Below are 21932 nucleotides of genomic sequence, written 5' to 3'. Positions count from 1 at the left end.
GAATGAAGTGGGCGTACTTGCTGAAGCGGTCGACGACGGAGAGGATGATCGTCTTCCCGTGTACGCGGGGAAGCGCTTCGACAATGTCCATGGCGATGTTGGCCCAGACGATGGAGGGCACCGGCAGCGGTTGTAGTAGTCCGGCGGGGTGCAAGTGTTTGGACTTGTACCGCTGGCACGTCGCGCACGAGCGGACGAAGTCCTGGACCAGGCGATGCATGGTGGGGAAGTGGAAGTCGCGTCGGATACGATGCAGCGTGTGGTGGACACCCTCATGGCTGTCTTCGTGGATCGCGGTGATGATTTCTTGGAGAAGCGGCGAGGACGGCCGGATGAAGAGACGCACCTCGAAGACGACCATGCCGTCACGCACAGCCCAAGGCACGGTGCGGGTACTGGCGCGGATTTCGTCGAGGATGGTGACCAAGCTTGGGTCCGTCGCCTGGGTTTGCCGGAGCCGGCCAATGAAGTCAAACTGGGGGGCTGAGATCGCCAGTAGCACAGCCGTGGCCGTGGCCCATCTGGACAGGGCATCGACCACGATGTTGGCGGCGTCGGACCTATACTCCACCGTGAAATCAAATCCGAGCAGCTTACCAACCCAATGGTGTTGAGGGATGGTCGCGAGGCGCTGATCGAGAAGATACTTCAAGCTGTAGTGGTCGGTTTTGACGATGAAGCGTCGACCCCACAAGTATGGCCGCCAATGTCGAACGACCTGAACGAGCCCTATGAGCTCGCGCTCATATGCAGCGAGGGCATGGTGACGAGGCGCGACGAGGCGACTGAAGAAGGCAATCGGGTGCCCCTCTTGGAGCAGGACGGCGTCGAAGCCATAAGTGGAGGCGTCACACTCGACGATGAACACCTTGGCGATCTCCGGCATTGCGAGGACGGGTGCCGAGGTCTCCGCATCTTTGAGTGCTGCAAACACGGCCTCAGCCGCTTCCAACAAGGAGAACCCATCTTTATTGAGAAGGGCGGTGAGCGGCGCGGCGATGACGTCGTAGTTCTGCACGAACTTGCGGTAGTAGCCTGCCAAGCTGATGAAACCGCGAACAGCCCGCGTGGTCCGAGGATGGGGCCAGTCCCGCACGGCCTGCACCTTGGCTGGGTCCATGACCACTCCGGCTGCGGAGACAACGTGGCCGAGGTAGGCTATCGCCGGAGCCGCGAACGCACACTTAGTGCGCTTGAGGAAGAGCTGGTGCTGCTAGAGCTCGCTGAAGACCGCACGGAGGTGTCGCAGGTGGTCTGCCCAGGACTTGTTGTAGATCAAAATGTCGTCGAAAAATACCAGCACGAAACGGCAGAGAAACGGCCGTAGGACGTCATTCATTAGGGCCTGGAACGTGGCCGACGCATTACACAGCCCGAACGCCATGACGAGGAACTCGTAGAGACCGTCATGCGTCTGGAATGCGGTCTAGTGGATGTCGGTCTGCCGCATGCGGACCTGGTGGTAGCCGGAGCGGAGGTCGAGCTTGATGAAGAAGCATGCCCCGTGGAGCTCGTCCAGCAACTCATCGACCACCGCGATCGGAAAGGCGTCCTTGACCGTTAGCGCATTGAGTGCCCAGTAATCGACGCAGAAGCGCCACGATCCATCCGGTTTCTTAACGAGGAGGACCGACGATGAGAACGCGGAGTCGCTGCGACGGACGATTCCCTGCTGGATCATGGCGGCGCACTGCCTCTCCAGCTCGTCTTTGTGCGCCGCTGGGTAACGGTAGGGACGAATGGCCACTGGCAGCGCGCCCGGCTTGAGGACGATGCTGTGGTCGCGAGCAAGCTGCGGTGGAAGGCCCGACGGCTCGACGAAGGTGCCCGCGAACGCGGACAGGAGCTCCTCCAGGAGGATTGTAGGCGACAAGGAGATGGCGAGTAGAGGGTCCTGGCGCGCACCCACGTCCGTCCAGCAGACCGCGCGGTCGCGGCGTGTGAACGCCATGGTGCGGGCAGTGAAGTCCCACACGATTGGTCCCAGGGTGACCATCCACTAGGTACCTAGAACCAGATCGTATCCCGCCAGTGGCATGATGTAGAGGTCAACGCGGAACTCCTCCCCGGCGATGGAGATGGGGGCCTGACGAAGCACGCCGGGGCAAGAAATCCTGTCGTCGTTGGCGACAGTGGCGGTGAGGCACGGGTCGGCGTGGACAGCGAGACCCGTGCGGCGCGCAGCGTCCTCGGCGATGAAATTGTGAATGGAGCCGGTGTCGAGGAGGGTGATGAAAGCAGCAGCGCCCACGACGACGCGGGCCTGCATTGTGTCGCAAATGGGCATATCGGCTACCGCGCGGAGGGAGAACACCGGTGCGTCCTGATTGGTCGGGTTCGCGTCTCCCACTGCGGGCGCGTCGTCAGCGATCTCCATGCCGCCGATGTAGAAGATGCGACGGCACACCCGGTTGTGGCCCCGTGAGTACGGCTCGTTGCAGTTGTAGCATAGGCCAAGGCGGTGGCGCTCCGCCTGTTCGTCGGGAGTGAGGCGCTTCGCCGACGCCAGTGCCCCGCGTACGGGGGGAGCGGGCAGGGCCAGCGGCGCAGGGAGCGCGGGCAGCGCTGGGGCCACCAGGAGCGCCGGGGCTGGCCTGGGGCCCGGGGCAGTTGGTGGGGCGCGCGGTCCGGCCCGTGTCGTCGCGTGGGCCATCTTGTCGATCTCCATCAGCTCGACCTGGCGCGCCAAACTCATTGCTGCCGTGAGCATTGCCCGGTTGTGGATGCGCACGGCGTGGCTTAGTGGCGGCAAGAGCCCGCCCGTGAAGAGTTGGACGCGCTGCGCCTCGTCCAAACGACCCTCGTGGGGCAGCAGGGCCTGGAAGCGATTGGCGTATTCTTCCACAGTCCCGGTGCGCCGGCATTCCGTCAATTCGAACAAGGGTGCTACTCATAGGGGTGGCCCAAACCTCAGATTGAGGAGCTCCCTGAAGCGCCCCCATGGAGGCGTGCCCTCGTCTTCTTGGAGCTGGATGTACCACAGTTGTGCAACATCTTCCAAGTTGTACGACGCCATCCACACACGTTCCTCCACCATAGTACGCTGCTGCTGGAAATACGACTCACACTTGTTGATGAAGAGCATGGGGTCGGTCTTGCCGTCATAGCGGGGGAAGTCGATCTTGTGGAACTTGGGCGGGCGATCGAGATCACGATGGCCCTCAGTGCGGCCGCCGCCATTTGCCGAGGACGAGGCGGTCCTCTCCTTCATGCCCTCCATGTCGGCCTTCAAGGCCGTCATCTCGGCAGACATGTCCAGGAGCTTTTTCATGACATCCGCGATAGTGGGTTGGTCTCCCATGGTCGTCGAGGCTATGGAAGAGGGCGGTGAGGACGGGGTGGTGGTGTTGCTGGTTGACACAGATGACGAGGATCACCGAACTCGTGATACCAGGTTGTCAAGGACCTTCGGTCCGAGGGTAACTGGACCATAGCTACGGAGATCGTAGTCGCGTTCCGTGGTTGCCGGCGGGGTTATTCCCCCACGCCGTCGCCCTGGTAGCCGCCTGGGTTATTCCCCCTAGGCGCCGACTTGAGAGAGAGAGAGGAGAGATTAGATTGGGAGTAATTTCTGCTTATTTTCCTCAACCAAGCGATTATAATATATAGGCCCAAATCTGAACCGCAAGGAGCTAATCACTCCTAAATTCTAGGTAACCAACAAGGCAACTAATCTAGAGCTAATCACTCCTAAATTCTAGATAACCAACAAGGCAACTAATCCCAACTTTCTACTTATCCATTGCCTTGCTGGATAAGGCGTGCGCGGCGCGTTCCATGGCGCGGCGCACATCGCGCGCACACCTGCGGCGCGTATATGTGCGACCGCACATGACACAGACCGTGTACATATATAGGAGAGGAGGAAGAGAGGCAAAAGGAAACCCCTATGTCTATGGAAGCCAATAATACACAGGATCAATAGGATCTGGACTCCTCTCCCTAATTCCCTCTATCATAAATACTATAGCCGGCCGGCACAAGATTGCCAGGCTCAGGCCCTTCCATACATAACAGATTCTCTAACACCCCCCGCAGTGGCAGCGTCTGTGGAGTGTACGTTGAGACTGGACCGGAATTCACAGAACACTGATGACGGAAGTCCTTTGGTGAAGATGTCGGCAAACTGGGATGTCGTTGAAACATGGAGAACTCAAACATCACCAAGAGCAACACGCTCGCGGACAAAGTGAAAGTCAATCTCAATGTGCTTGGTACGCTGGTGTTGGATTGGATTAGAAGATATGTAGACTGCGCTGATGTTGTCGCAATACACCAGGGTGGTCTTGGGCAGGGGGAGTGCAACTCAGTCAGGAGCTGGCGAATCCAGGCAGCCTCAGCGACTGCATTGGCGACAGCGCGGTATTCGGCTTCTACACTCAAGCTGGAAACAGTGTTTTGCCGCTTGGAGGACCAGGAGACTAGATTGTCCCCAAGGAAGACTGCATATCCAGACGTAGGTCTGCGAGTATCCGAACAGCCAGCCCAATCTGCATCTGAGCAGACCACCAGTTCAAACTGAGAAGGGTGCACAAGAAGACCCAAGTCCAATGTGCCACGAATGTAGCGCAGAATACGCTTGAGGGCAGTAAGGTGAAGCTTTCTTGGATCGTGCATGTGAAGGCAAATCTGCTGAACTGCATATGAAATATCAGGACGAGTGTATGTCAGATACTGAAGAGCTCCTGCAAGACTACGAAAATTTGTAGCGTCTGAAACTGGATCACCATCGGCTGAAAGCTTGGGATTTATATCAACAAGGGTAGTGCACGGTTTGTAGACACTCATGCTAGCTCGCTCAAGGATCTCAATCATGTATTGACGTTGGGACAGGTAGAGACCAGAACTGGTGTATTGAACATGCATTCCAAGGAAGTGATTGCCCAAGGTCCTTCAAAGAAAATTCCTGTTGAAGAGCACTGATGGTGTGCCGAAGAAGTGCCATGGAGGATGCAGTGAGTACAATATCATCAACATAGAGCAGGAGGTAAATCATGTCTTCGCCTTTGCGATACACGAACAACGATGTATCGGATTTGGTTTCTGCAAAACCAAGCTGAAATAGATGAGGCAAAGCGACTATATCAAGCACGAGGAGCTTGCTTAAGACCGTACAGTGAGCGGTTGATACGGCAGACATAATCTGGATGGACAAAATCCTCAAACCCTGAAGGTTGTGCACAATAAACTGTTTCTGACAGAGTGCCCTGAAGGAATGCATTGTTGACATCTAGTTGATGAATTGGCCAACCATGAGATAGAGCCAGTGACAGGACTGTCCTACGGTAGCAGGCTTATCAACTGGACTGAAAGTCTTGAAGAAATCAATGCCTGGACGCTGGGTGAAGCCTCGAAGAACCCAACGCGCTTTGTAACGCTCAAGGGAACCGTCAGCAGTGAACTTGTGCTTGAAAACCCATTTGCTAGTGACAATGTTGGAGTGTGAAGGACGGGGGACGAGGTCCCAAGTCTTGTTATCAAGGAGCGCTGAGTACTCCTGTTCCATGGTTGTCCGCCAATTGGGATCGGCAAGAACAGCACGATAACTCCGAGGCACTGGTGAGAGCACAGAAGCTTCAAACAGAGCCGGGAACCACAGTCCGCGCTTGCGACGAGTGGTCATGCCATGTTGTTGGTGACTGGGGGAACAGGTACTGCACCAGCAGGGACTGAGGGTGGAGGCGAGGTCCCAGAAGCCGGGATGCAGGGACTGGGTGGCGGTGAAGTTGGCGCCACGGTGTTGGTCTGCCATCGAGAGTAGACCTTGCCGAGAAAGTGACCAGGGAAGGGTGAAGGAGGCCCAGGGAGCGTGGTTGGGCCAGTTGAAGAAGTACCACCGGTCGGTGCTGGGTCGACAGGGGTGCGCGTCCCAGCGGCGGGCGTTGATATAGAGCCGATAGGAGAGAAGCCTGGTGGAGCACCGACAGGGGTGCTCTTCCCAGCGGCAGAAGGTGATGTAGAGCCGATGGGAGAGAAGCCTGGTGGTGCTGGACGTCGAAGAACGCCGAGAAGGTCCAGCAGGAGGGTCAGCTGAAGTGACAGGCCCAATGAGCGGGACACGGTGTTCGGGGGTCGCCGGTGTGCCCAATCGAGTCCGGCGTAGAGGCAACCGGTCGAAGACCAGAGTTGTTGGTGGTACCTGCAGTGAAGAAAGGTGACAACTCGAATGGAACTGGAACCGTGTTAGGTATGTCATCCAAAAAATCAAATATTGCGCTCGTGGGTGGAGGGATCCTCGAAAAAGGGAAATGAGGTTTCCTCGAAGACCACGTGGCGAGAGATGATGATGCGGTTGGAGAGACGGTCAAGGCAAAGATATCCTTTGTGGTGGGGGGACTACCCAAGGAAAACACACAAGGTAGAGCGAGGGGAGAGTTTGTGGGGTGTAGTGGGGGTAAGGTTTGGAAGTTGGTGGCGAGTTGCTGGAGATCCCAGCCAGGAGGGGTTGGAGCAGCGCTAGTGTACTCGGGGGCCGGCCCATATACCTGAGGAGGGACCCCCCAGGAGCCCGCCCACTGGCAAGAGGGACCAGCGAGGAAGGCCTGAGGCGGTTGGGCTGGAGCAGGGGGCCCTGAGGTCGGTGGACGAGGAGGTGCTGGAGAGCGTGACCCTGGCCACATGTAAATCGACCTCATCCAGGGATTGTAGTAACTGTGGCCGCCTGGTGGAGTGGGAACTTGGCTGGAACCAACGGGCGGTGCACCACGGTTACCACCAAAGGTTCGGCCACCGCGCATGCCTCGCTTGCCCCGCTGCTGGAAGGAGCCACCACCGCCACGCCCACCAGTCTGCTGCTGCTGGTTGGGTGAAGGGGGGCGCGGCTGGGACGACTGGGATCCGCTAGAGCTGCCGGTATTGGGCAGAGTAGTGAGGGCAGCGGCCGGAGCGACCTTTGCCATCGTGAGTTCCTCAAGCGCCAGGTCATCACGAACCTGCAGGAAACTGGGGAGTGTGTGGGTGCGGCGCAGGTGAAGTCCGAGAGCCTGGAAGCGCTCGTTGAGGCCTCTGACAATGTTGAGGACCAAAGTCCGATCAGAGACTAGTTCGCTGAGATCACGTAGATCTTCGGCGAGTTCCTTGTAGCGGCGACAATATTCGGCAACCGGGAGATCGCCATGGGAGAAGGAGCGAAATTCTTGGTCGGCATAAAGAGCACGCGTGGTGCGATTACCAAGGAACTGGGACTCTATAGAGGGCCAGAGTGCGGGCAGAGGCGCCACGCTGAGATACAATGTCAGCTAGGGCGTCGGAAAGAGTGCCAAGAAGCCAAGTGCGGACGACGGCATTCATGCGGACCCAATCGGGTGACTCGTGGAAGACAGAGTCGGGGAGGACGTGACGCTCCAAGGAGAATTTGGTGAGGGTGAGAAGGAAGGATTTGATGGAATAAGTCATGTGGTCTTCGTGTGGAGGGCAGCATCTCTGTTTTGTGGTGAATAGGACAGTTCGCACAGCATCTCTGCTGTAGGACAGCAGCAGCAGTCTTTTGACCACTGTATGACAGCAGCAGCAGTGGACAGCAGCAGCGGTCTTTTGACTGTTGTAGGACAGCAGCAGCAGCAGTCTTTTGACTGTTGTAGGAAAGCAGTAGCAGCAGTCTTTTGACTGCACTTTAGCATCTAGAGGACAACACTTGTGTGCTGCAGTGTGTAGTGCGGTGTAGTGCAGCCCCTAGGGCTATAAATATGTGTCCCCAACCTTTCTAAGGATATAGCATTGTGTAGTGTTTGAGAAAATAAATAGAAAATCGCCCCAACTCATAGTGTCATCCTCTCGATGAGAGTAAGAGTCCCGTTGCTTACAATTGATATCAAAGCGAGGTTATTTTGCAGCCTAAACATCTCTTGCTCATCTCCTTCCCACGCCTCCATATACTCAGTCGGAAGCAAGAGCTCCAGTTGTTCCTTCCTCTCCTGCTTGGACGAGCAGCCTTTCATCTGAGAGAGCCTCTCCACACGCAGCGACGCCTCGCTAGCACACCATGTCTCTACGCTCGATCACTTCGAGTGTGCGGCGCCAACAAGAGGCCGAGGTCGCCACGGCATAAGAATGCGAGCGAGCAGTAGCGGCGGCTGCACGCTGCAGCGACAGCGGCGAGGGCAGCACGACTAACGGCAGCGGAACTGGCAGTAGCGAGAGCGGAAGTAGAAGCAGCGGAGGCAGCGGATGCTGCCCGTGCGGCGACGGCAGAGGTCGAGGCTCTGCGCAGCAGTAGCGCCGGCAGCTCTGTTTCCGGCGACGGCAGCACCAACGACGAGCTCAGGCCGGCAAGGGAGGCAGCGCAAGAGCGGGCGACACAATGGGAAGTTGCGCACCCCCATGGGGGCGCGCGCGGCAGCCTAGATAGGCGCAGACGCGCCGACGGCGCTCCGGGCGAGAATGCACGCGGCGGCAGCACAGATGGGTGCGGACGCGCCGACGGTGCTCCTGGTGGCGGCGGCCGGGTCGACGGAGATCGCGGCCTCTACAGGCGGCGCGGCTCTCCCTCCCCGAATCGGTACCATGGTCACCATGGGGTCCAAGCCGTTGTCAGGGACATCGGTCCCGTCGGGGGGTGGCCTACCCTCACCAAGACCAACTACGTCGGGTGGGCCGCGGTGATGAGGGTACGGCTCCAGGTTCGCCACATGTGGGCAGCAGTTCAGTACGGCGACGTCGACTACTACGATGATCGTCGGGCGCTAGATGCCCTCATTGCTGCAGTCCCGCTCGAGATGCAGTTTTCGCTTTCCTAGAAGCGGACTGCCAAGGAGGCCTGGGACGCCATCGCTGTGACCCGCATCGGTAGCGACCGTGCCCGCAAGACCACACTGCAGGCACTTCGCAAGGAGTGAGAGAACTTGGCCTTCAAGCCAGGTGAGGATGTTGATGACTTTGCTCTTCGCCTCAACACTCTGTTGCAGAAGATGCTGCACTTCAGCGACAACACTACGATGAGGAGAGCCGTTGAGAAGCTTTTTCGTTGCATCCCGGAGAAGTATAAGCAGATCGCTCGCTCAATCGAGTCACTGCTAGACCTCTCCACGATGACGATCAAAGAAGCGATTGGTCGTCTCAAGGTCGTCGACGGCGACAAACCATAGGCCCTCTCTGGGCCTATCACCATCGGCGGGAAGCTACATCTCACTCGAGAGCAGTGGGAGGCCTACTAGGGTGACAAGAAGAAGTGGGTCCTCCTCGACACGGGGCCGCAAGCGCGGCAAGGCGCACAGAGACGCCCAAGCCGGGGCGCGAGGACAAGCTGAGGGTGCTGCCCGCGGAGGCGCCCAAGGCGGCGCCGTCGGCAACAAGAAGCCGACATGAGATGACGGCTGTCACAAATGTGGCAAGCTTGGCCACTGGACCAAGGAATGTCGGCAGCCACGACGCGGCCAGGCCAACGTCACACAGGCGAAGGAGGAAGCTCTGCTCCTAGCACATGCAAGCATCGAACTACCTCCAGCGGCACCGGCCGCAGCGGCACTCCTCCACCTTGATGAGTCGAAAGCACGCGCTTTCCTCGGAGACGGCTCCAGCAACGACATGATAGAAGGATGGTGCGTCGACACCGACGCCACTCATCACATGACCGACCGACGGGAGTTCTTCACCGAGCTCGACTCTAGCGTCCGAGGCTTCGTCAAGTTTGGGGACGCCTCCGGCGTAGAGATCAAGGGCGCCAGCTCAGTCGTATTTAGGGGTGGGCGTTCGGGTTACCCGAAAATTTCGGATCGGGTAATTCGGGTTTTTAAAATTTCGGGTTTTGAGAATCGATACCCGAAATTACAACGGGCTTTGCAATACCCGAAATTTCGAGTTCGGGTTCGGGTATTCCCGAACTACCCGAACTATTGTGTCGGCTTCATAAAAACACATACACCCTATTAAATTAGTATAAAAATATAATTTTAATAATGATATACATGTATATATAAAACACAAGCAATCTACAATCACAAGTTATGCACACATACACATAATTATAAATGTACAAATTAATAATTAAGCATGACATGAGTACATGACACATGAAAGTTTGGGTAATTCGGGTATTTCGGGTACCCGACTGTGATACCCGAATTACCCGAACTAAATTCGGGTTTTGCAAGTTGCTACCCGAAATTCCCGAACAAAATTCGGGTTTCGGGTATTTTGGGTTCGGGTTCGAGTATTCCGGGTTCGGGTTTCGGGTTACGGGTTTTTTGCCTAGCCCTAGTCGTATTCAACGTCGCGTCTGGTGAGCACAAGCTGCTCACCGGAGTCTACAACATCCATGCGTTGAGAAACTATATCATCAGCTTGGGACAGCTGGATGAGAACGGTTCGCGCGTGGAGGTCGAGCACAGAGTCATGAGGATCTGGGACCCCTATCGTCGCCTTCTTGCCAAGGTACGCAGGAGTCCAAATCGGCTTTACATCCTCAACGTGAAGGTGGCACAACCTTGCTGTCTTGCTGCTCGTCGGGACGACGGGGCATGGCAGTGGCACGAGCGCTTCGGGCATCTTAACTTCGAGGCCCTGAAGCGGCTCAGTGCCAAGGAGATGGTACGAGGCCTGCCGTGCCTTGACCATGCGGAGCAATTCTGCGATGTCTATGTGTTGACAAAGCAGAGACGGCTCCCCTTTCCCCAGCAGTCGAGCTTTCGAGCCAAGGAGAGGCTCGAGCTCGTGCATGGGGACTTGTGTGGCCCGGTGAAACCAGCCACACCAGGAGAACGATGCTACTTCTTGCTGCTCGTCGACGACCTCTCTCGCTACATGTGGGTGATGGTCCTTGGCAGCAAGGGAGAGGTCGCGAACGCCATCAAGCGTGTGCAGGTCGCTGCGGAGGCGGAGTGTGGCCACAAGTTGCGCGTGCTGCGCACTGACAACAGCGGTGAATTCACGGCATCTGAGTTCGCGTCGTACTGCGCGGATGAGGGCGTTCAACGCCACTACTCCACGCCGTACAGCCCGCAGCAGAACGACGTCGTCGAGCGATGCAACCAGACGGTTGAGGATGGCTCGGGCTCTCCTCAAGCAGAGGGGAATGTCGGCTGTCTTCTGGGGAGAGGCAGTGGTGACAGCGGTCTACATCCTCAACCGCTCGCCCACCAAGGCACTCAACGGGATAACACCGTATGAGGCTTGGCATGGGCGCAAGCCGGCGGTCTCTCACCTACGGGTCTTCGGCTGCCTCGCGTTCACCAAGGAGCTTGGCCACATCGGTAAGCTCGATGACAGGAGAACCCCAGGGGTGTTCATTGGCTACGCAGAGGGCTCGAAGGCCTACCGCATCCTTGACCTAGCAACACTGCATGTGCGCACGACGCGCGACGTAGTGTTCGACGAAGGGCGAAGATGGGCCTGGGACAAGACGGTGGACGACGGCACGACTCCGACGTACGACGACTTCACCATCGAGTACGTCCACTTTGAGGGAGCCGGGGGAGTAGGCAACTCTTCTTCGAGCAGATCTACCCAAGCCCTCAAGTCTCCACCAACTCCAGCGCCACGCTCTCCAGCTCCGGCTACAACGAGCTCTTCGCCACCATGCAATCCAGCCACGACTCCGGCTACAGCAAGCTCTTCATCACCACATCTCTAGCACCGACGATACCCTCTCCAGGAACGTCATCTCCGACACCAACCCATGTCGAGCACGACCCGGTGGAGCTCGTGACCCCGCTTTCCCACGACGAGGAGCACGTCGACGCGTGCTACGACGGCGAGCCGTTGCGATATCGTACGGTGGAGGGCCTTCTCATCGACCCGTCGGTGCCGGGCCTGGCGTCTCGCATTCTGACGGGAGAGTTGCATCTTGCATGCGACGATGGCGAGCCTCGGTCTTTCGCGTAGGCCGAGAAACACGCGGCTTGGCGTGCCGCGATGCAGTCGGAGATGGATGCGGTTGAGACGAACCGCACCTAGGAGCTCGTTGATCTCCCTCATGGTCATCGCGCGATCACCCTTAAGTGGGTGTTCAAACTAAAGAGGGATGAAGCCGGCGCCATCGTCAAGCACAAGGCTCGCCTGGTGGCACGTGGTTTCTTACAGCAGGAGGGGATCGACTTCGACGATGCTCTCGCTCCCGTGGCATGGATGGAATCTGTGAGACTCCTTGCGCTGTCAGCCCAGGAGGGCTAGCACGTTCATCACATGGACGTCAAGTCGACGTTTCTTAACAATGATTTAAAGGAGGAGGTCTACGTACACCAGCCGCCAGGTTTTGTGATCCCTAGCAAGGAGGGCAAGGTGTTGCGCCTACGCGAGGCCCTCTACAAATTGCAATAGGCACCAAGGCTGTGGAATGCCAAGCTGGATTCCACGCTCAAGGGGATGGGCTTCATGCCAAGCCCGCATGAGGCGGCCATCTATCGGCGAGGCAATAGGGGAAATGCCCTGCTGGTGGGTGTCTAGTCGACAACTTGGTGATTACCGGCGCCAAGGATGCAGAGGTGGCAGCGTTTAAGAGAAGAGATGAAGGCCACCTTCCAGATGAGTGACCTAGGGCATCTCTCCTATCTAGGGATTGAGGTGCACCAGGGTGACTCTAGGATCACACTTCTCCAGACGGCCTACGCCAAGCGCATTGTTGACTAGCTGGGCTCACCAATTGCAATCCAGCTCTCACTCCGATGGAGAAGAGGCTGAAGCTGAGTCGCGACAGCACGACGGAGGAGGTGGACGCTACACAGTATCGACGTCTTGTGGGGAGCCTTCGCTACCTCGTCCACACACGGCTGGACTTGGCATACTCCGTTGGCTACGTTAGTCGGTTCCTACAGCGACCGATGACGGAGCACGAGCAGGCTGTGAAGAGGATTGTCCGCTATGTTGCGGGGACTCTCGACCACGGTCTCTACTACCCGAGGTGCCCTGGGGAGGCACACCTTGTCGGGTACAGCGACAGCGACCACGCCGACGACATCGACACCAGCAAGAGCACAAGCGGGATCCTCTTCTTCCTCGGCAAGTGCCCCATCAGCTGGCAATCGGTCAAACATCAGGTGGTGGGCATGTCCAGCTGCAAGGCCGAGTACATAGCAGCCTCCACCGCTTCAACTCAGACGCTCTGGCTTGCTCGCCTGCTCGGAGATCTCCTCGGGGGAGACGTTGGAGCGGTGGAACTCCGGGTGGACAGCCTGTCCGCTCTGGCTTTGACCAAGAATCTCGTGTTCCATGAACGGAGCAAGCACATCCAGGTGAGGTACCACTTCATCCGTGACTGTTTGGCAGAAGGGAGCATCAAGGCGTGCTACATCAACACCAAAGATCAGCTTGCGGACCTGCTCACCAAGCCCCTTGGGAGGATCAAGTTCCTTGAGATTTGTTACAGGTCCGGGATAACTCAACTTTCCCACAAGACGACGCACAAGACTTAGGGGGAGAATGATGGAATAAGTCATGCGGTCTTCGTGTGGAGGACAGCATCTCTGTTTTGTGGCACAGCATCTCTGTTGTAGGACAGCAGCAGTCTTTTGACCGCTGTAGGACAGTAGCAGCAGCAGTGGACAACAGCAGCAGTCTTTTGACTGCTGTAGAACAGCAGTAGCAGCAGTCTTTTGACTGTTGTAGGACAGCAACAGTCTTTTGACTGCACTTGAGCATCTAGAGGACAGCACCTGTGTGCTGCAGTGTGTATTATAGTGTGTAGTGCAGTGTAGTGCAGCCCCTAGAGCTATAAATATGTGTCCCCAACCCTTCTAAGGGTATGGCATTGTGTAATGTTTGAGAAAATAAACAGAAAATCACCCCAACTCATAGTGTCATCCTCTCGATGAGAGTAAGAGTCCTGTTGCTTACAGGATTCACACCATCGGGCGTAGGTGGAGTTGGTGTCAAGGAGGAGCAGAACGAGAGCTCGGATGCTGGTTACCGCAACAGCCTGAGCGTGGAGACTGAGCAGCGCTGCTGCCTCGTGGTGGAGAAGGATCGCATGAAAGGTTGCAGGTGGGATGTCGTCGTCAGCGACGATGACGGAGGAATGAATATCCTCCTCCGGCTGGACACGAGCAACGGTCGCGCACTCCCGGGTGGCGCGCTCCTGGGCGGCGCGAATGAGGGCTTTGGCCGCGTCGCATTCTTGCTGCGCGAGGGAGGCCTAACGAGCGGCCAGAGCCTTGTGCTCATGTTCTTCCTTGGCGGCGCAGAGAGGATCGGCGCGCTCGGACGCCACAACTGCAGAGATGTCGGCGGTGTTGACCAGGTGAAACACCTCGGAGCCAAAGGCCGCCTCGAGGCGCGGCGAGGGGAGGCCGGTCATGGCTACGCCGAAGGATGGGCGCGCACTGATGCGGAAGCGGTGAGGAAAAAAAAAGAAGGATCGGTAATCCTAGGCCTTTGATACCATGTAAGTGAACGGAATTGAGGAGGAATAATTAATTGTAGTCATTGAGGGGCAGACTGTGTACATATATAGAAGAGGAGGAAGAGAGGCAAAAGGAAACCCCTATGTCTATGGAAGCACAGGATCAATAGGATCCGGACTCCTCTCCCTAATTCCCTCTATCCATGAATACTATAGTCGGCCGACACAAGATTGCCAGGCTCAGGCCCTCCCATATATAACAGATTCTCTAACAGGAACCACCTTGCAAGGCAACAGTTCTTGCGCAATGACCAAATTTTGTTCCTCAAATTGGATAGGAGTCATAGAGCATTTACTAATATTAGTGACGAGGCTGGTGGCTGATCCAAACACCCTCATAATTTCCTTGATCAGAACAAGCTCATCATGACAAGGTTGCAGGAAGAGAACTACATCGCGGCATAGAGGGAAACACGCTGACCATGACCATGTCGTAGAAGAGGATGCAACAAACCCAAATCATTTGCTCTATTGATCAAAGAGTTTAGCGCATCCATCACCAAAATAAAAAAATGGGAGAGAGCGGGTCCCCCTGCCTAAGACCTCGCTGATGCACAATGAGGTCCCATGGTTCTCCATTCACAAGAACCCTGGTAGAGGAAGAACGCAACAACTTTGATAGAATACTACACCAAAAAGGATTGAAACCCAAGTGCTGCAGCATCTCCAAAAGGAAGGGCCAGGACACAGAATCGAAGGCTTTGCCAATATCCAATTTCAGCAGCACCCTAGGTAACTTTTGATTGTGAATTTTCTTAGCAGTGTGCTTCACAAGCATAAAATTATCATGAATGCAACGATTTGGTTGGGAGAGACCAATCCCACAAACTTACTTGACAAACGATTTGCAAGTAACTTTGTGATAACTTTCGCAAAGCTATGAATTAAACTTAGTGGCTGAAAGTCCTTAACTTCCAAAGCTTCTGCTTTCTTAGGCAAGAGAGCAACATACACTGAATTCAGAAGGTGAAATCTAGAGACATCTCCCTGCATCAGTCTACTAACCGCAGCCATAAAATCAATCCTAATTACTTGCCAAGCAGCCTTGTAAAAACGGCTTGTATAGCCATCCGGACCGGGAGCCTTATCTGAGGGTAGGGACAAGATGATAGTCCAAACCTCATGCTCAGTGATAACCTGTTCAAGCTCAGCAAGATCCATGCCCAGCTGATGAAAAGTGTCAAGCTTCAGAGTTACATCTCTTGATCCTGCAGTTCCTAAAAGACTGTTATAGAAGTCCCAGACCGCTTCTTTCTTCTCTTGCTCAAACAGCAGTCTATCACCTACTTGCAGCCTGGTGATGAAGTTATTTTTCTTTCTATATCTAGCATGGTGGTGGAAGTAGGAGGTATTAGAGTCACCATGCTTCAACCAGCACAAGCCTGATTTCACACAAGCCATGGTTCCCTCCCAAGACGCCAGTGCAAGAGAATGATGTTTAATACGATGCCTAAGCCATTCCTCATGCCAAGACAAAGCTCTAATATCTCTAGCCATCTCCAACAGGTGCAGAATCTCCTTGGCATACAAAATTTGCTGCTTAACATTTCCTGTTTTTTTCTGACTCCATGATTGTAAATGACCAGCCAACCTCTTCAGCTTGTCAGCGAAACATTGGAAAGGGCACTGCATATCAAGAGGTATGGACCAAGAGCGTTCCACCTCATCCATGAAGCCAGGGAGCTTAGGCCAGAAATTTTCAAAGACAAAACGTCGCCTACCTTGAGTGAATTCCTGCAGTCCCAGAATAAGCGGGCTATGATCAGACAACATAGAGGCCGAGCTTTGCAACATACAGTCTGGGAACAAATCCTCCCAATCCACCATGAAGAAAACCATGTCCAGCCGCACCGGCATCGGAGCAGCCTGCTCATTTGACTAAGTGTATTTCCTTCCATGCAGAGGAAGCTCGATAAGATGCAGATCATTCAAAAGCCTTTGAAATCTCCCCATCATTGCCCTATTCAGGTTGTTGTTATTCTTGTCTTCAGCGCGATAAATCAAGTTGAAATCTCCGCCGATCACCCATGGCCCACCACAAAGAGAACGAATAGCTTGCAACTCTTGAAGAAATTGAAATTTGAGTTCATCTGATTGGGGGCCATAAACACCCGTGAACCACCAGCTGGAGCCATCAGCATACACAATCTCAACCGTGACCGAAAAGGAGTCCACCCTGGAGTTGAGGATTTTACATGGAGTCCCTTTCCAAGCCAATAACACCACCCCGAGTGCCAATTGCAGGGAGATAAATAAAACCATCATAATCACTACCAAGAGTAGACAACACCAATTGATGAGAAATAGATTCTTTTTTAGTTTCTTGCAAGCATACAAGGTCTGGACAGGTAGAGTCAATCATAACCCGCACTGCATCATGCCTAGCCTTCTTGTTCAGCCCCCTCAAATTCCAAATCAGTATTTTTGATAAATCCATTGGAAAAACAATAGAAAAAACAACCGGAAGGAGAGGGAGATTAGTACAAGTCCTCCGGGTTATATCCCCAGAGACAACCAGCACCTCCAGAGCAGCGTCGACCTCATCAGGAACTGACCATCCGAACAGCGCCGCCAGAGCAGGAATATGTGACTGATAGAGTGGTTTAGTGAAGAGTCTTCCATACTCGTCAAGGGCTTCCTGACTGAAAGCCTCACTGTCAACAGATATGCCCAGACGTCGGCCAAGGTCTGCCTGAATTTGCCTGCTTGCAATGTCCAAAGTTTTATTACCACGCTTGGCTATACGAGAGCTCCAGCGCGGCACAAAGTCTGAAGGTAGCTGCTTAGTTCTTCTCTTCTGAATGCAAGGGTAGGGAAGTAAGCACGTGACTGGCTTCGTTACACTGGTCACAAACTGTTGCACAGGAGTGGCACCTACATCCTGGGAAGGAGCAAAATCCACGGAACCAGCCGTCAAACAAGGAAGGAGTTGGAAAGAAACCATTAGCCCGCCTCCTTCCATACACCAAATAACCATCCACCGTCTTCCTGCACCTGGCATCGTTGGTCAGCCTCGCATGTTGGGGCGAGGACAGAACAGACGTCCCCAACGACCCATCATAGGCGGGACCAGACAACATCACGGCCTTGCCCGAGCGCTGGGGCGAGGACGGACCAATATAAAAATGTGATTGTGTCTGTCTGAAGATTCCCATGTATAGTTGATTTTTTTTGAATGTATGGCCATCGGAGATTCGGTACCTGTGGATGGGCAAGATATTCATAGCAATCTCAGCCATCAGAGTTTTGGTTTAGTAATATATATTTGTCATGTGGGGCCGGACCTACAGCAGACTCAGGCACGCCCGTGACGTGCGCAGGGCGGACGAGCGCACAGACCACAAGGGGGCGCCAACAGCCAGGGGCTGATTAGGAGTCGGTTTGGATAAGTCCAGAGAATAAGATTTAGATGAGAGAATTAAGGAGAGTTAGTTAGATAAGTCCAAGATTAGATGAGAGTTTTTAGGAAGAGTTTGTTAGCAACAGGGCTATATGTAAGCCGCATGGCAGCAAGGAATAATCAAGTAATTTGTTACATGTTTAATCCCCTCTTCCTAGTTTCTAACAAGCCTGCGGCAGAGGTGATTAACCTCGCCGGAGAACACGGACCGAGACTACAATCTCCGTAGTCGAGGGCCAGCTACCCTAGGGGCCGACGCCCTGGACAACCTAGTATGGCGATCCCGGCGATCCTCCTCCGCTCGCACCTCCTCGCTTACTGCAGTTTTGAGTGGTCAAGCTAATGACAGTACAAGTGATGAATAATAGAGTGTTCTCATGAAGCTGGCCTTAAATAAACGTTAAATAATGTAACTGAAAGTAAAATGTTCTCGACATGGAGGTGGTAATAAAGTGTGTTGTTGGGAACAGAATAATAAACAAGCATTCACTGGCCATGTGCATTGCAATAGCCTACTAGCGAAACCAAATTGCCTGTGATGTACTTCTGCTGGTAGTACCGACCTCAACCTTGAACTCACACTCACCTTGCCCATTCCCAATCTTGAGCTTCTTGACAGTGACTGGGCGACCATCTAGCAAAATGCCCATGAACACACCCAAATACACATTCTCCCATGCTTGCAATGATGGATAACTACATCGAAAACTAAGGAACGTCCACACCGGGGAAGTTATAATGGCATATCATACCAGAAACAGAGGCTAAATCAGAAAATATATTCCCAGTATACAAAGGTCAAGATTATCATAGATACTGGAACTGATATTTCGACTCGTTTTGCATAATAGATGATACATGGAATGTAAGAGAAAGGCAGAAACCAGTGATGGCATATACATTTCTACATTATTAACCTTGAGATGTTATTGGAGATAATCATGGTAATAACTATCACTGGGGCATGGTCTGTAGATTTTACTGAAGGGAGTGACAACACTCGAGTACCTACTGTGGCCTCCTCCTCGTTCTTCTTATGGTTGGAGACTCCGAAGGCCTTGACCGCCTACTTGACCCAGGCTCGCCCAATATAACAGCTGTGGTGCTAGAAGTTGACAGCTGTTCGACAGATGATGACTGCTGAGGAGCTGCAAGAACCATCTGTGCAGCATTGTCACCGTTAGAATGTGACAACTGGATTTGGTTGCTGCTCTCAGGGGCAACATTGCCCATATTCTGCGCTACAACGTGTATGGAAGATGATGCATTATTATCCTGCCTTTGCTGTCTCCGAGCCCTAGCCCTTTGCCGGCCTGCAGGAACCACCGACATCTCGATCCCTGTTGGGCTTGGGAGAACGCTAATTATACCCTGGTTTTGTATCAACTGCCTCACCACTGTTGCAATTCCTCTTGTGTCTGTCATTTGCAGCTGTTGCCTCAGGCTCTCCCTTCTGTTTGCTCGTGGCCTAGGTGGGAAGTCAGGGTTGGTGGAATTCCCTTCTTCACCGCCTCTTCCATATATCGGAGTGACATTCAGTTCTAGCACCTCACCCTTGCATACAGGGCACTCAGAGTGGGGTGAATGTGCATGAAGCCACTGGTACAAGCATGGCCAACAGAAGAGGTGACCGCAGGGTGTAACCACAGGCTGTTTAGCTGGGTCAAGACAGATATTGCACTCAAAGCTGGAGTTGCAGTCACAGGACTCATCCTTCTTAGCAGAACCGTTTCCACACAAGTTGTTGTCATCTAGTTTTTGCCGCCTTGTTGCTTCTAAAGAGTTATGAGTGCGCTGGATTGCCCAGACAAGCCTATCCGCATCTGTACTAGCTGCCCCTTGACTGCGGTTCACTGATGCTGGCCTCACAATTCTATGCTGCTGGCTAATCTGTATCACCCTCTGAAAGCGGAGTTCAGGAGTCCTGGCCTCAATTGCAGCAGCCCTTTGAATGGACTGCTGAAGTATACTTGTGTTCACCGTCTCCATTCCACCAGCAACAACCATCTGGCTAGGGCGCACAAACCTTACTAGAGGAAGATCATCATCCCCTTCCAATCCTGTGGCAGCTACCACAAGCTGCGACCTAGAGACATTGGCACCATCCACTGGCCCCGGCTCAGGAGCATCAGTGTCCTCTTCACCATCGGTCCTGTTGCCGTCGAGCCAGGAATAAACTATGGGATCAAGCATTGGGTGCTCCTCCGGGGTGGAAAGTGCATTCGACGGAGAATAGGCTGCCGCCCCCAGGGCCAACGATTCCTCAGGCTCACCAGTTATTGAGGATTCTGGCGCAGCACCGGTCAAGTTGGGCATCAACGTCGGGTCCAGCCAGACTGGAGGCCGCGGCAATGGAGGGAGGCCGAGATACAGGTTTAGATCCATGTGCCTCCTGGTTCCGCTGCCCTCCGCAGCCTCCTCGCCCGCCATGCTCGCGCAGCCGCAACACCCGCTTGCTCTCCGCCGATTAATCAGACGGAATACAATCTCCTACGCCTGCGCGTAGGGATCTGCGTCGGATCAAAAGGGTCAACAAAATCGAATCTTTAAGATGAACATGCATAGACATCAGGGAATTTCGCGGCGCAGGGCGCGACCCACCAGGATCTTGAAGGAGGACCGTTGTTTTCTCAGGCTCCTCAACCGCCGTCTACGCGTGGCGCTCGCCCCGAGGCCCGCCCGATCCTCTCCGCCTCACGGCCGGAGGGCGCGCTGGGCTGGGCGGCGGGCGTTGGGTCTACGACCGGCGCGGCGGCGCGGCTGGGGCCGGGCTGGAGGGAGGAGTGGGCGCTCCAGCCGGCCCTGCTAAAGAACGAGACGAGAGAGAGGGATGGACGTGAGAGAGAACTCGGGAGCAAAACGGGAACTCATGTCATTTTTATCCTTGAAGGGATGGTTTGTGTCTCGAGATTTAAAGGGATCCATTAGAAAAGAAATCTTTTAGGCCTTGTTCGTTTCTGTCGGATTGGTGGGTCGGAACGATTCCTGACCGGATTGCTTCTCTAATTTATATAAACTTTGATTAGCTGGAACGATTCCGGGTGCAATCCGACAGAAACGAACAAGACATTAGGTGATGTTCGTTTTCTCTTAATCCATTGGATTTAAGGGGATTGGATGAATTTCAATCCATAGTAAGTCAAAATCTCTACTAATTTTTTTAATCATATTCAATCCATGTGATATAGGAATAACCGAACAAACCCTTAGGGTTGATTTGATGCTAAGGGATCCCAAGGGGATCCATGGGGAGGAATCCCCTTGTTATTCAAAATTGAATTGCAAGGGGATTTTTCTCCCATGAATCCCCTTGGGATCCCTTACCACTAAGGGCTTGTTCGGTTATTTTCAATCCATATGGATTGGAGGGGATTGATATGGATTGGAGAAGATTTTGACTTACTAGGGATTAAAACCCCCTTAATCCCCCTCAATCCATATGGATTGGGGTAGAACCGAACAAGCCTTAAATCAGCCCTCAGAGATTTCCTCTCCAATTGATCTCTCCAAATCACTTGCTATCTCGTGCAAGGGGATCCAACGGGGGTGTGTAGTGATATAAACAGGGTTCTCGCACGAGATGGCAAAAGCTCTGTTAATCTAGCCTCTCAAGGGCACTGTGTGGAGGTATTTATAGGTATCTGAGTGCCCAGCGTCCTGTGTTAAGGACGTATGTGCCCTCAGACACCTAGGTTATCCCCGGAATATTCCCATAAAGCGGGGTTACAGACCGTAATTACAGAGATGCCTTTACAAATTAGACCCGTAATGCGCAGCGGCCATGCAGGGCCTGTTACAATGGGCCGGATCACACGTGGGCCTCCATGCTGGACGAGGTCGCAAGATGAGACGACCTTGTCACAGGTCTTCGTCCGGTGACGTATGGGACGAAGGGTGAGCCTGCCCGTTGTCTTGTCTCCGTTGGTCCAGCGATTACGGCGAAGGCATCGAGCGAAGGGTGGCGTCTTTGCCTTCGCCCCAACATTCGTGTACAGAGTATGCTATTGAGCAAAGCTTTGAGGATGCAACAGGATTTAGAAGACAAAAAGCACGAGGTTATAATTGAAAACTTAGAAAACAAAATAAAAGATCAAACAACTGCTTTTGAGAAAAAAAGTTCGAACTCCAAACAACTGAAGGTTTACTAGCAGAAGCCGAAGCTAAAATAACAGAACTGAATACGAAGCTTCTCTATCAGTCAGA

General features: G+C 54.1%; 1 protein-coding gene across 3 annotated transcripts; it reads right to left on the bottom strand.

Moving 5' to 3' along the window:
• Window positions 1–18489: 18489 nt before the first annotated feature.
• On the bottom strand, window positions 18490–20615 carry LOC100191719 (putative RING/U-box superfamily protein). Of its 3 annotated transcripts, none has more exons than XM_008656032.2 (2): window positions 20331–20615; window positions 18490–20239 (listed from the first exon to the last, which is right to left on the bottom strand). In XM_008656032.2, exon 2 carries the CDS (start codon window positions 20157–20159, stop codon window positions 18738–18740), a length of 1422 nt encoding a protein of 473 aa, XP_008654254.1. In that variant the 5' UTR covers window positions 20160–20239; window positions 20331–20615; the 3' UTR covers window positions 18490–18737. The 3 variants fall into 3 exon arrangements, with proteins under 3 accessions (XP_008654254.1, XP_008654255.1, NP_001130620.1); XM_008656033.2 differs by having other exon boundaries at window positions 18490–20225; window positions 20331–20609; NM_001137148.1 differs by having other exon boundaries at window positions 18490–20525.
• Between the last annotated feature and the right edge of the window lie 1317 nt (window positions 20616–21932).

Source organism: Zea mays, chromosome 8, assembly GCF_902167145.1.
Source record: "Zea mays cultivar B73 chromosome 8, Zm-B73-REFERENCE-NAM-5.0, whole genome shotgun sequence".
In the NCBI taxonomy this organism is placed as follows: Eukaryota; Viridiplantae; Streptophyta; class Magnoliopsida; order Poales; family Poaceae; genus Zea; species Zea mays.
Note: the sequence above shows the minus strand (reverse complement) of the source record. Positions and strands in the feature narration are given on the sequence as shown.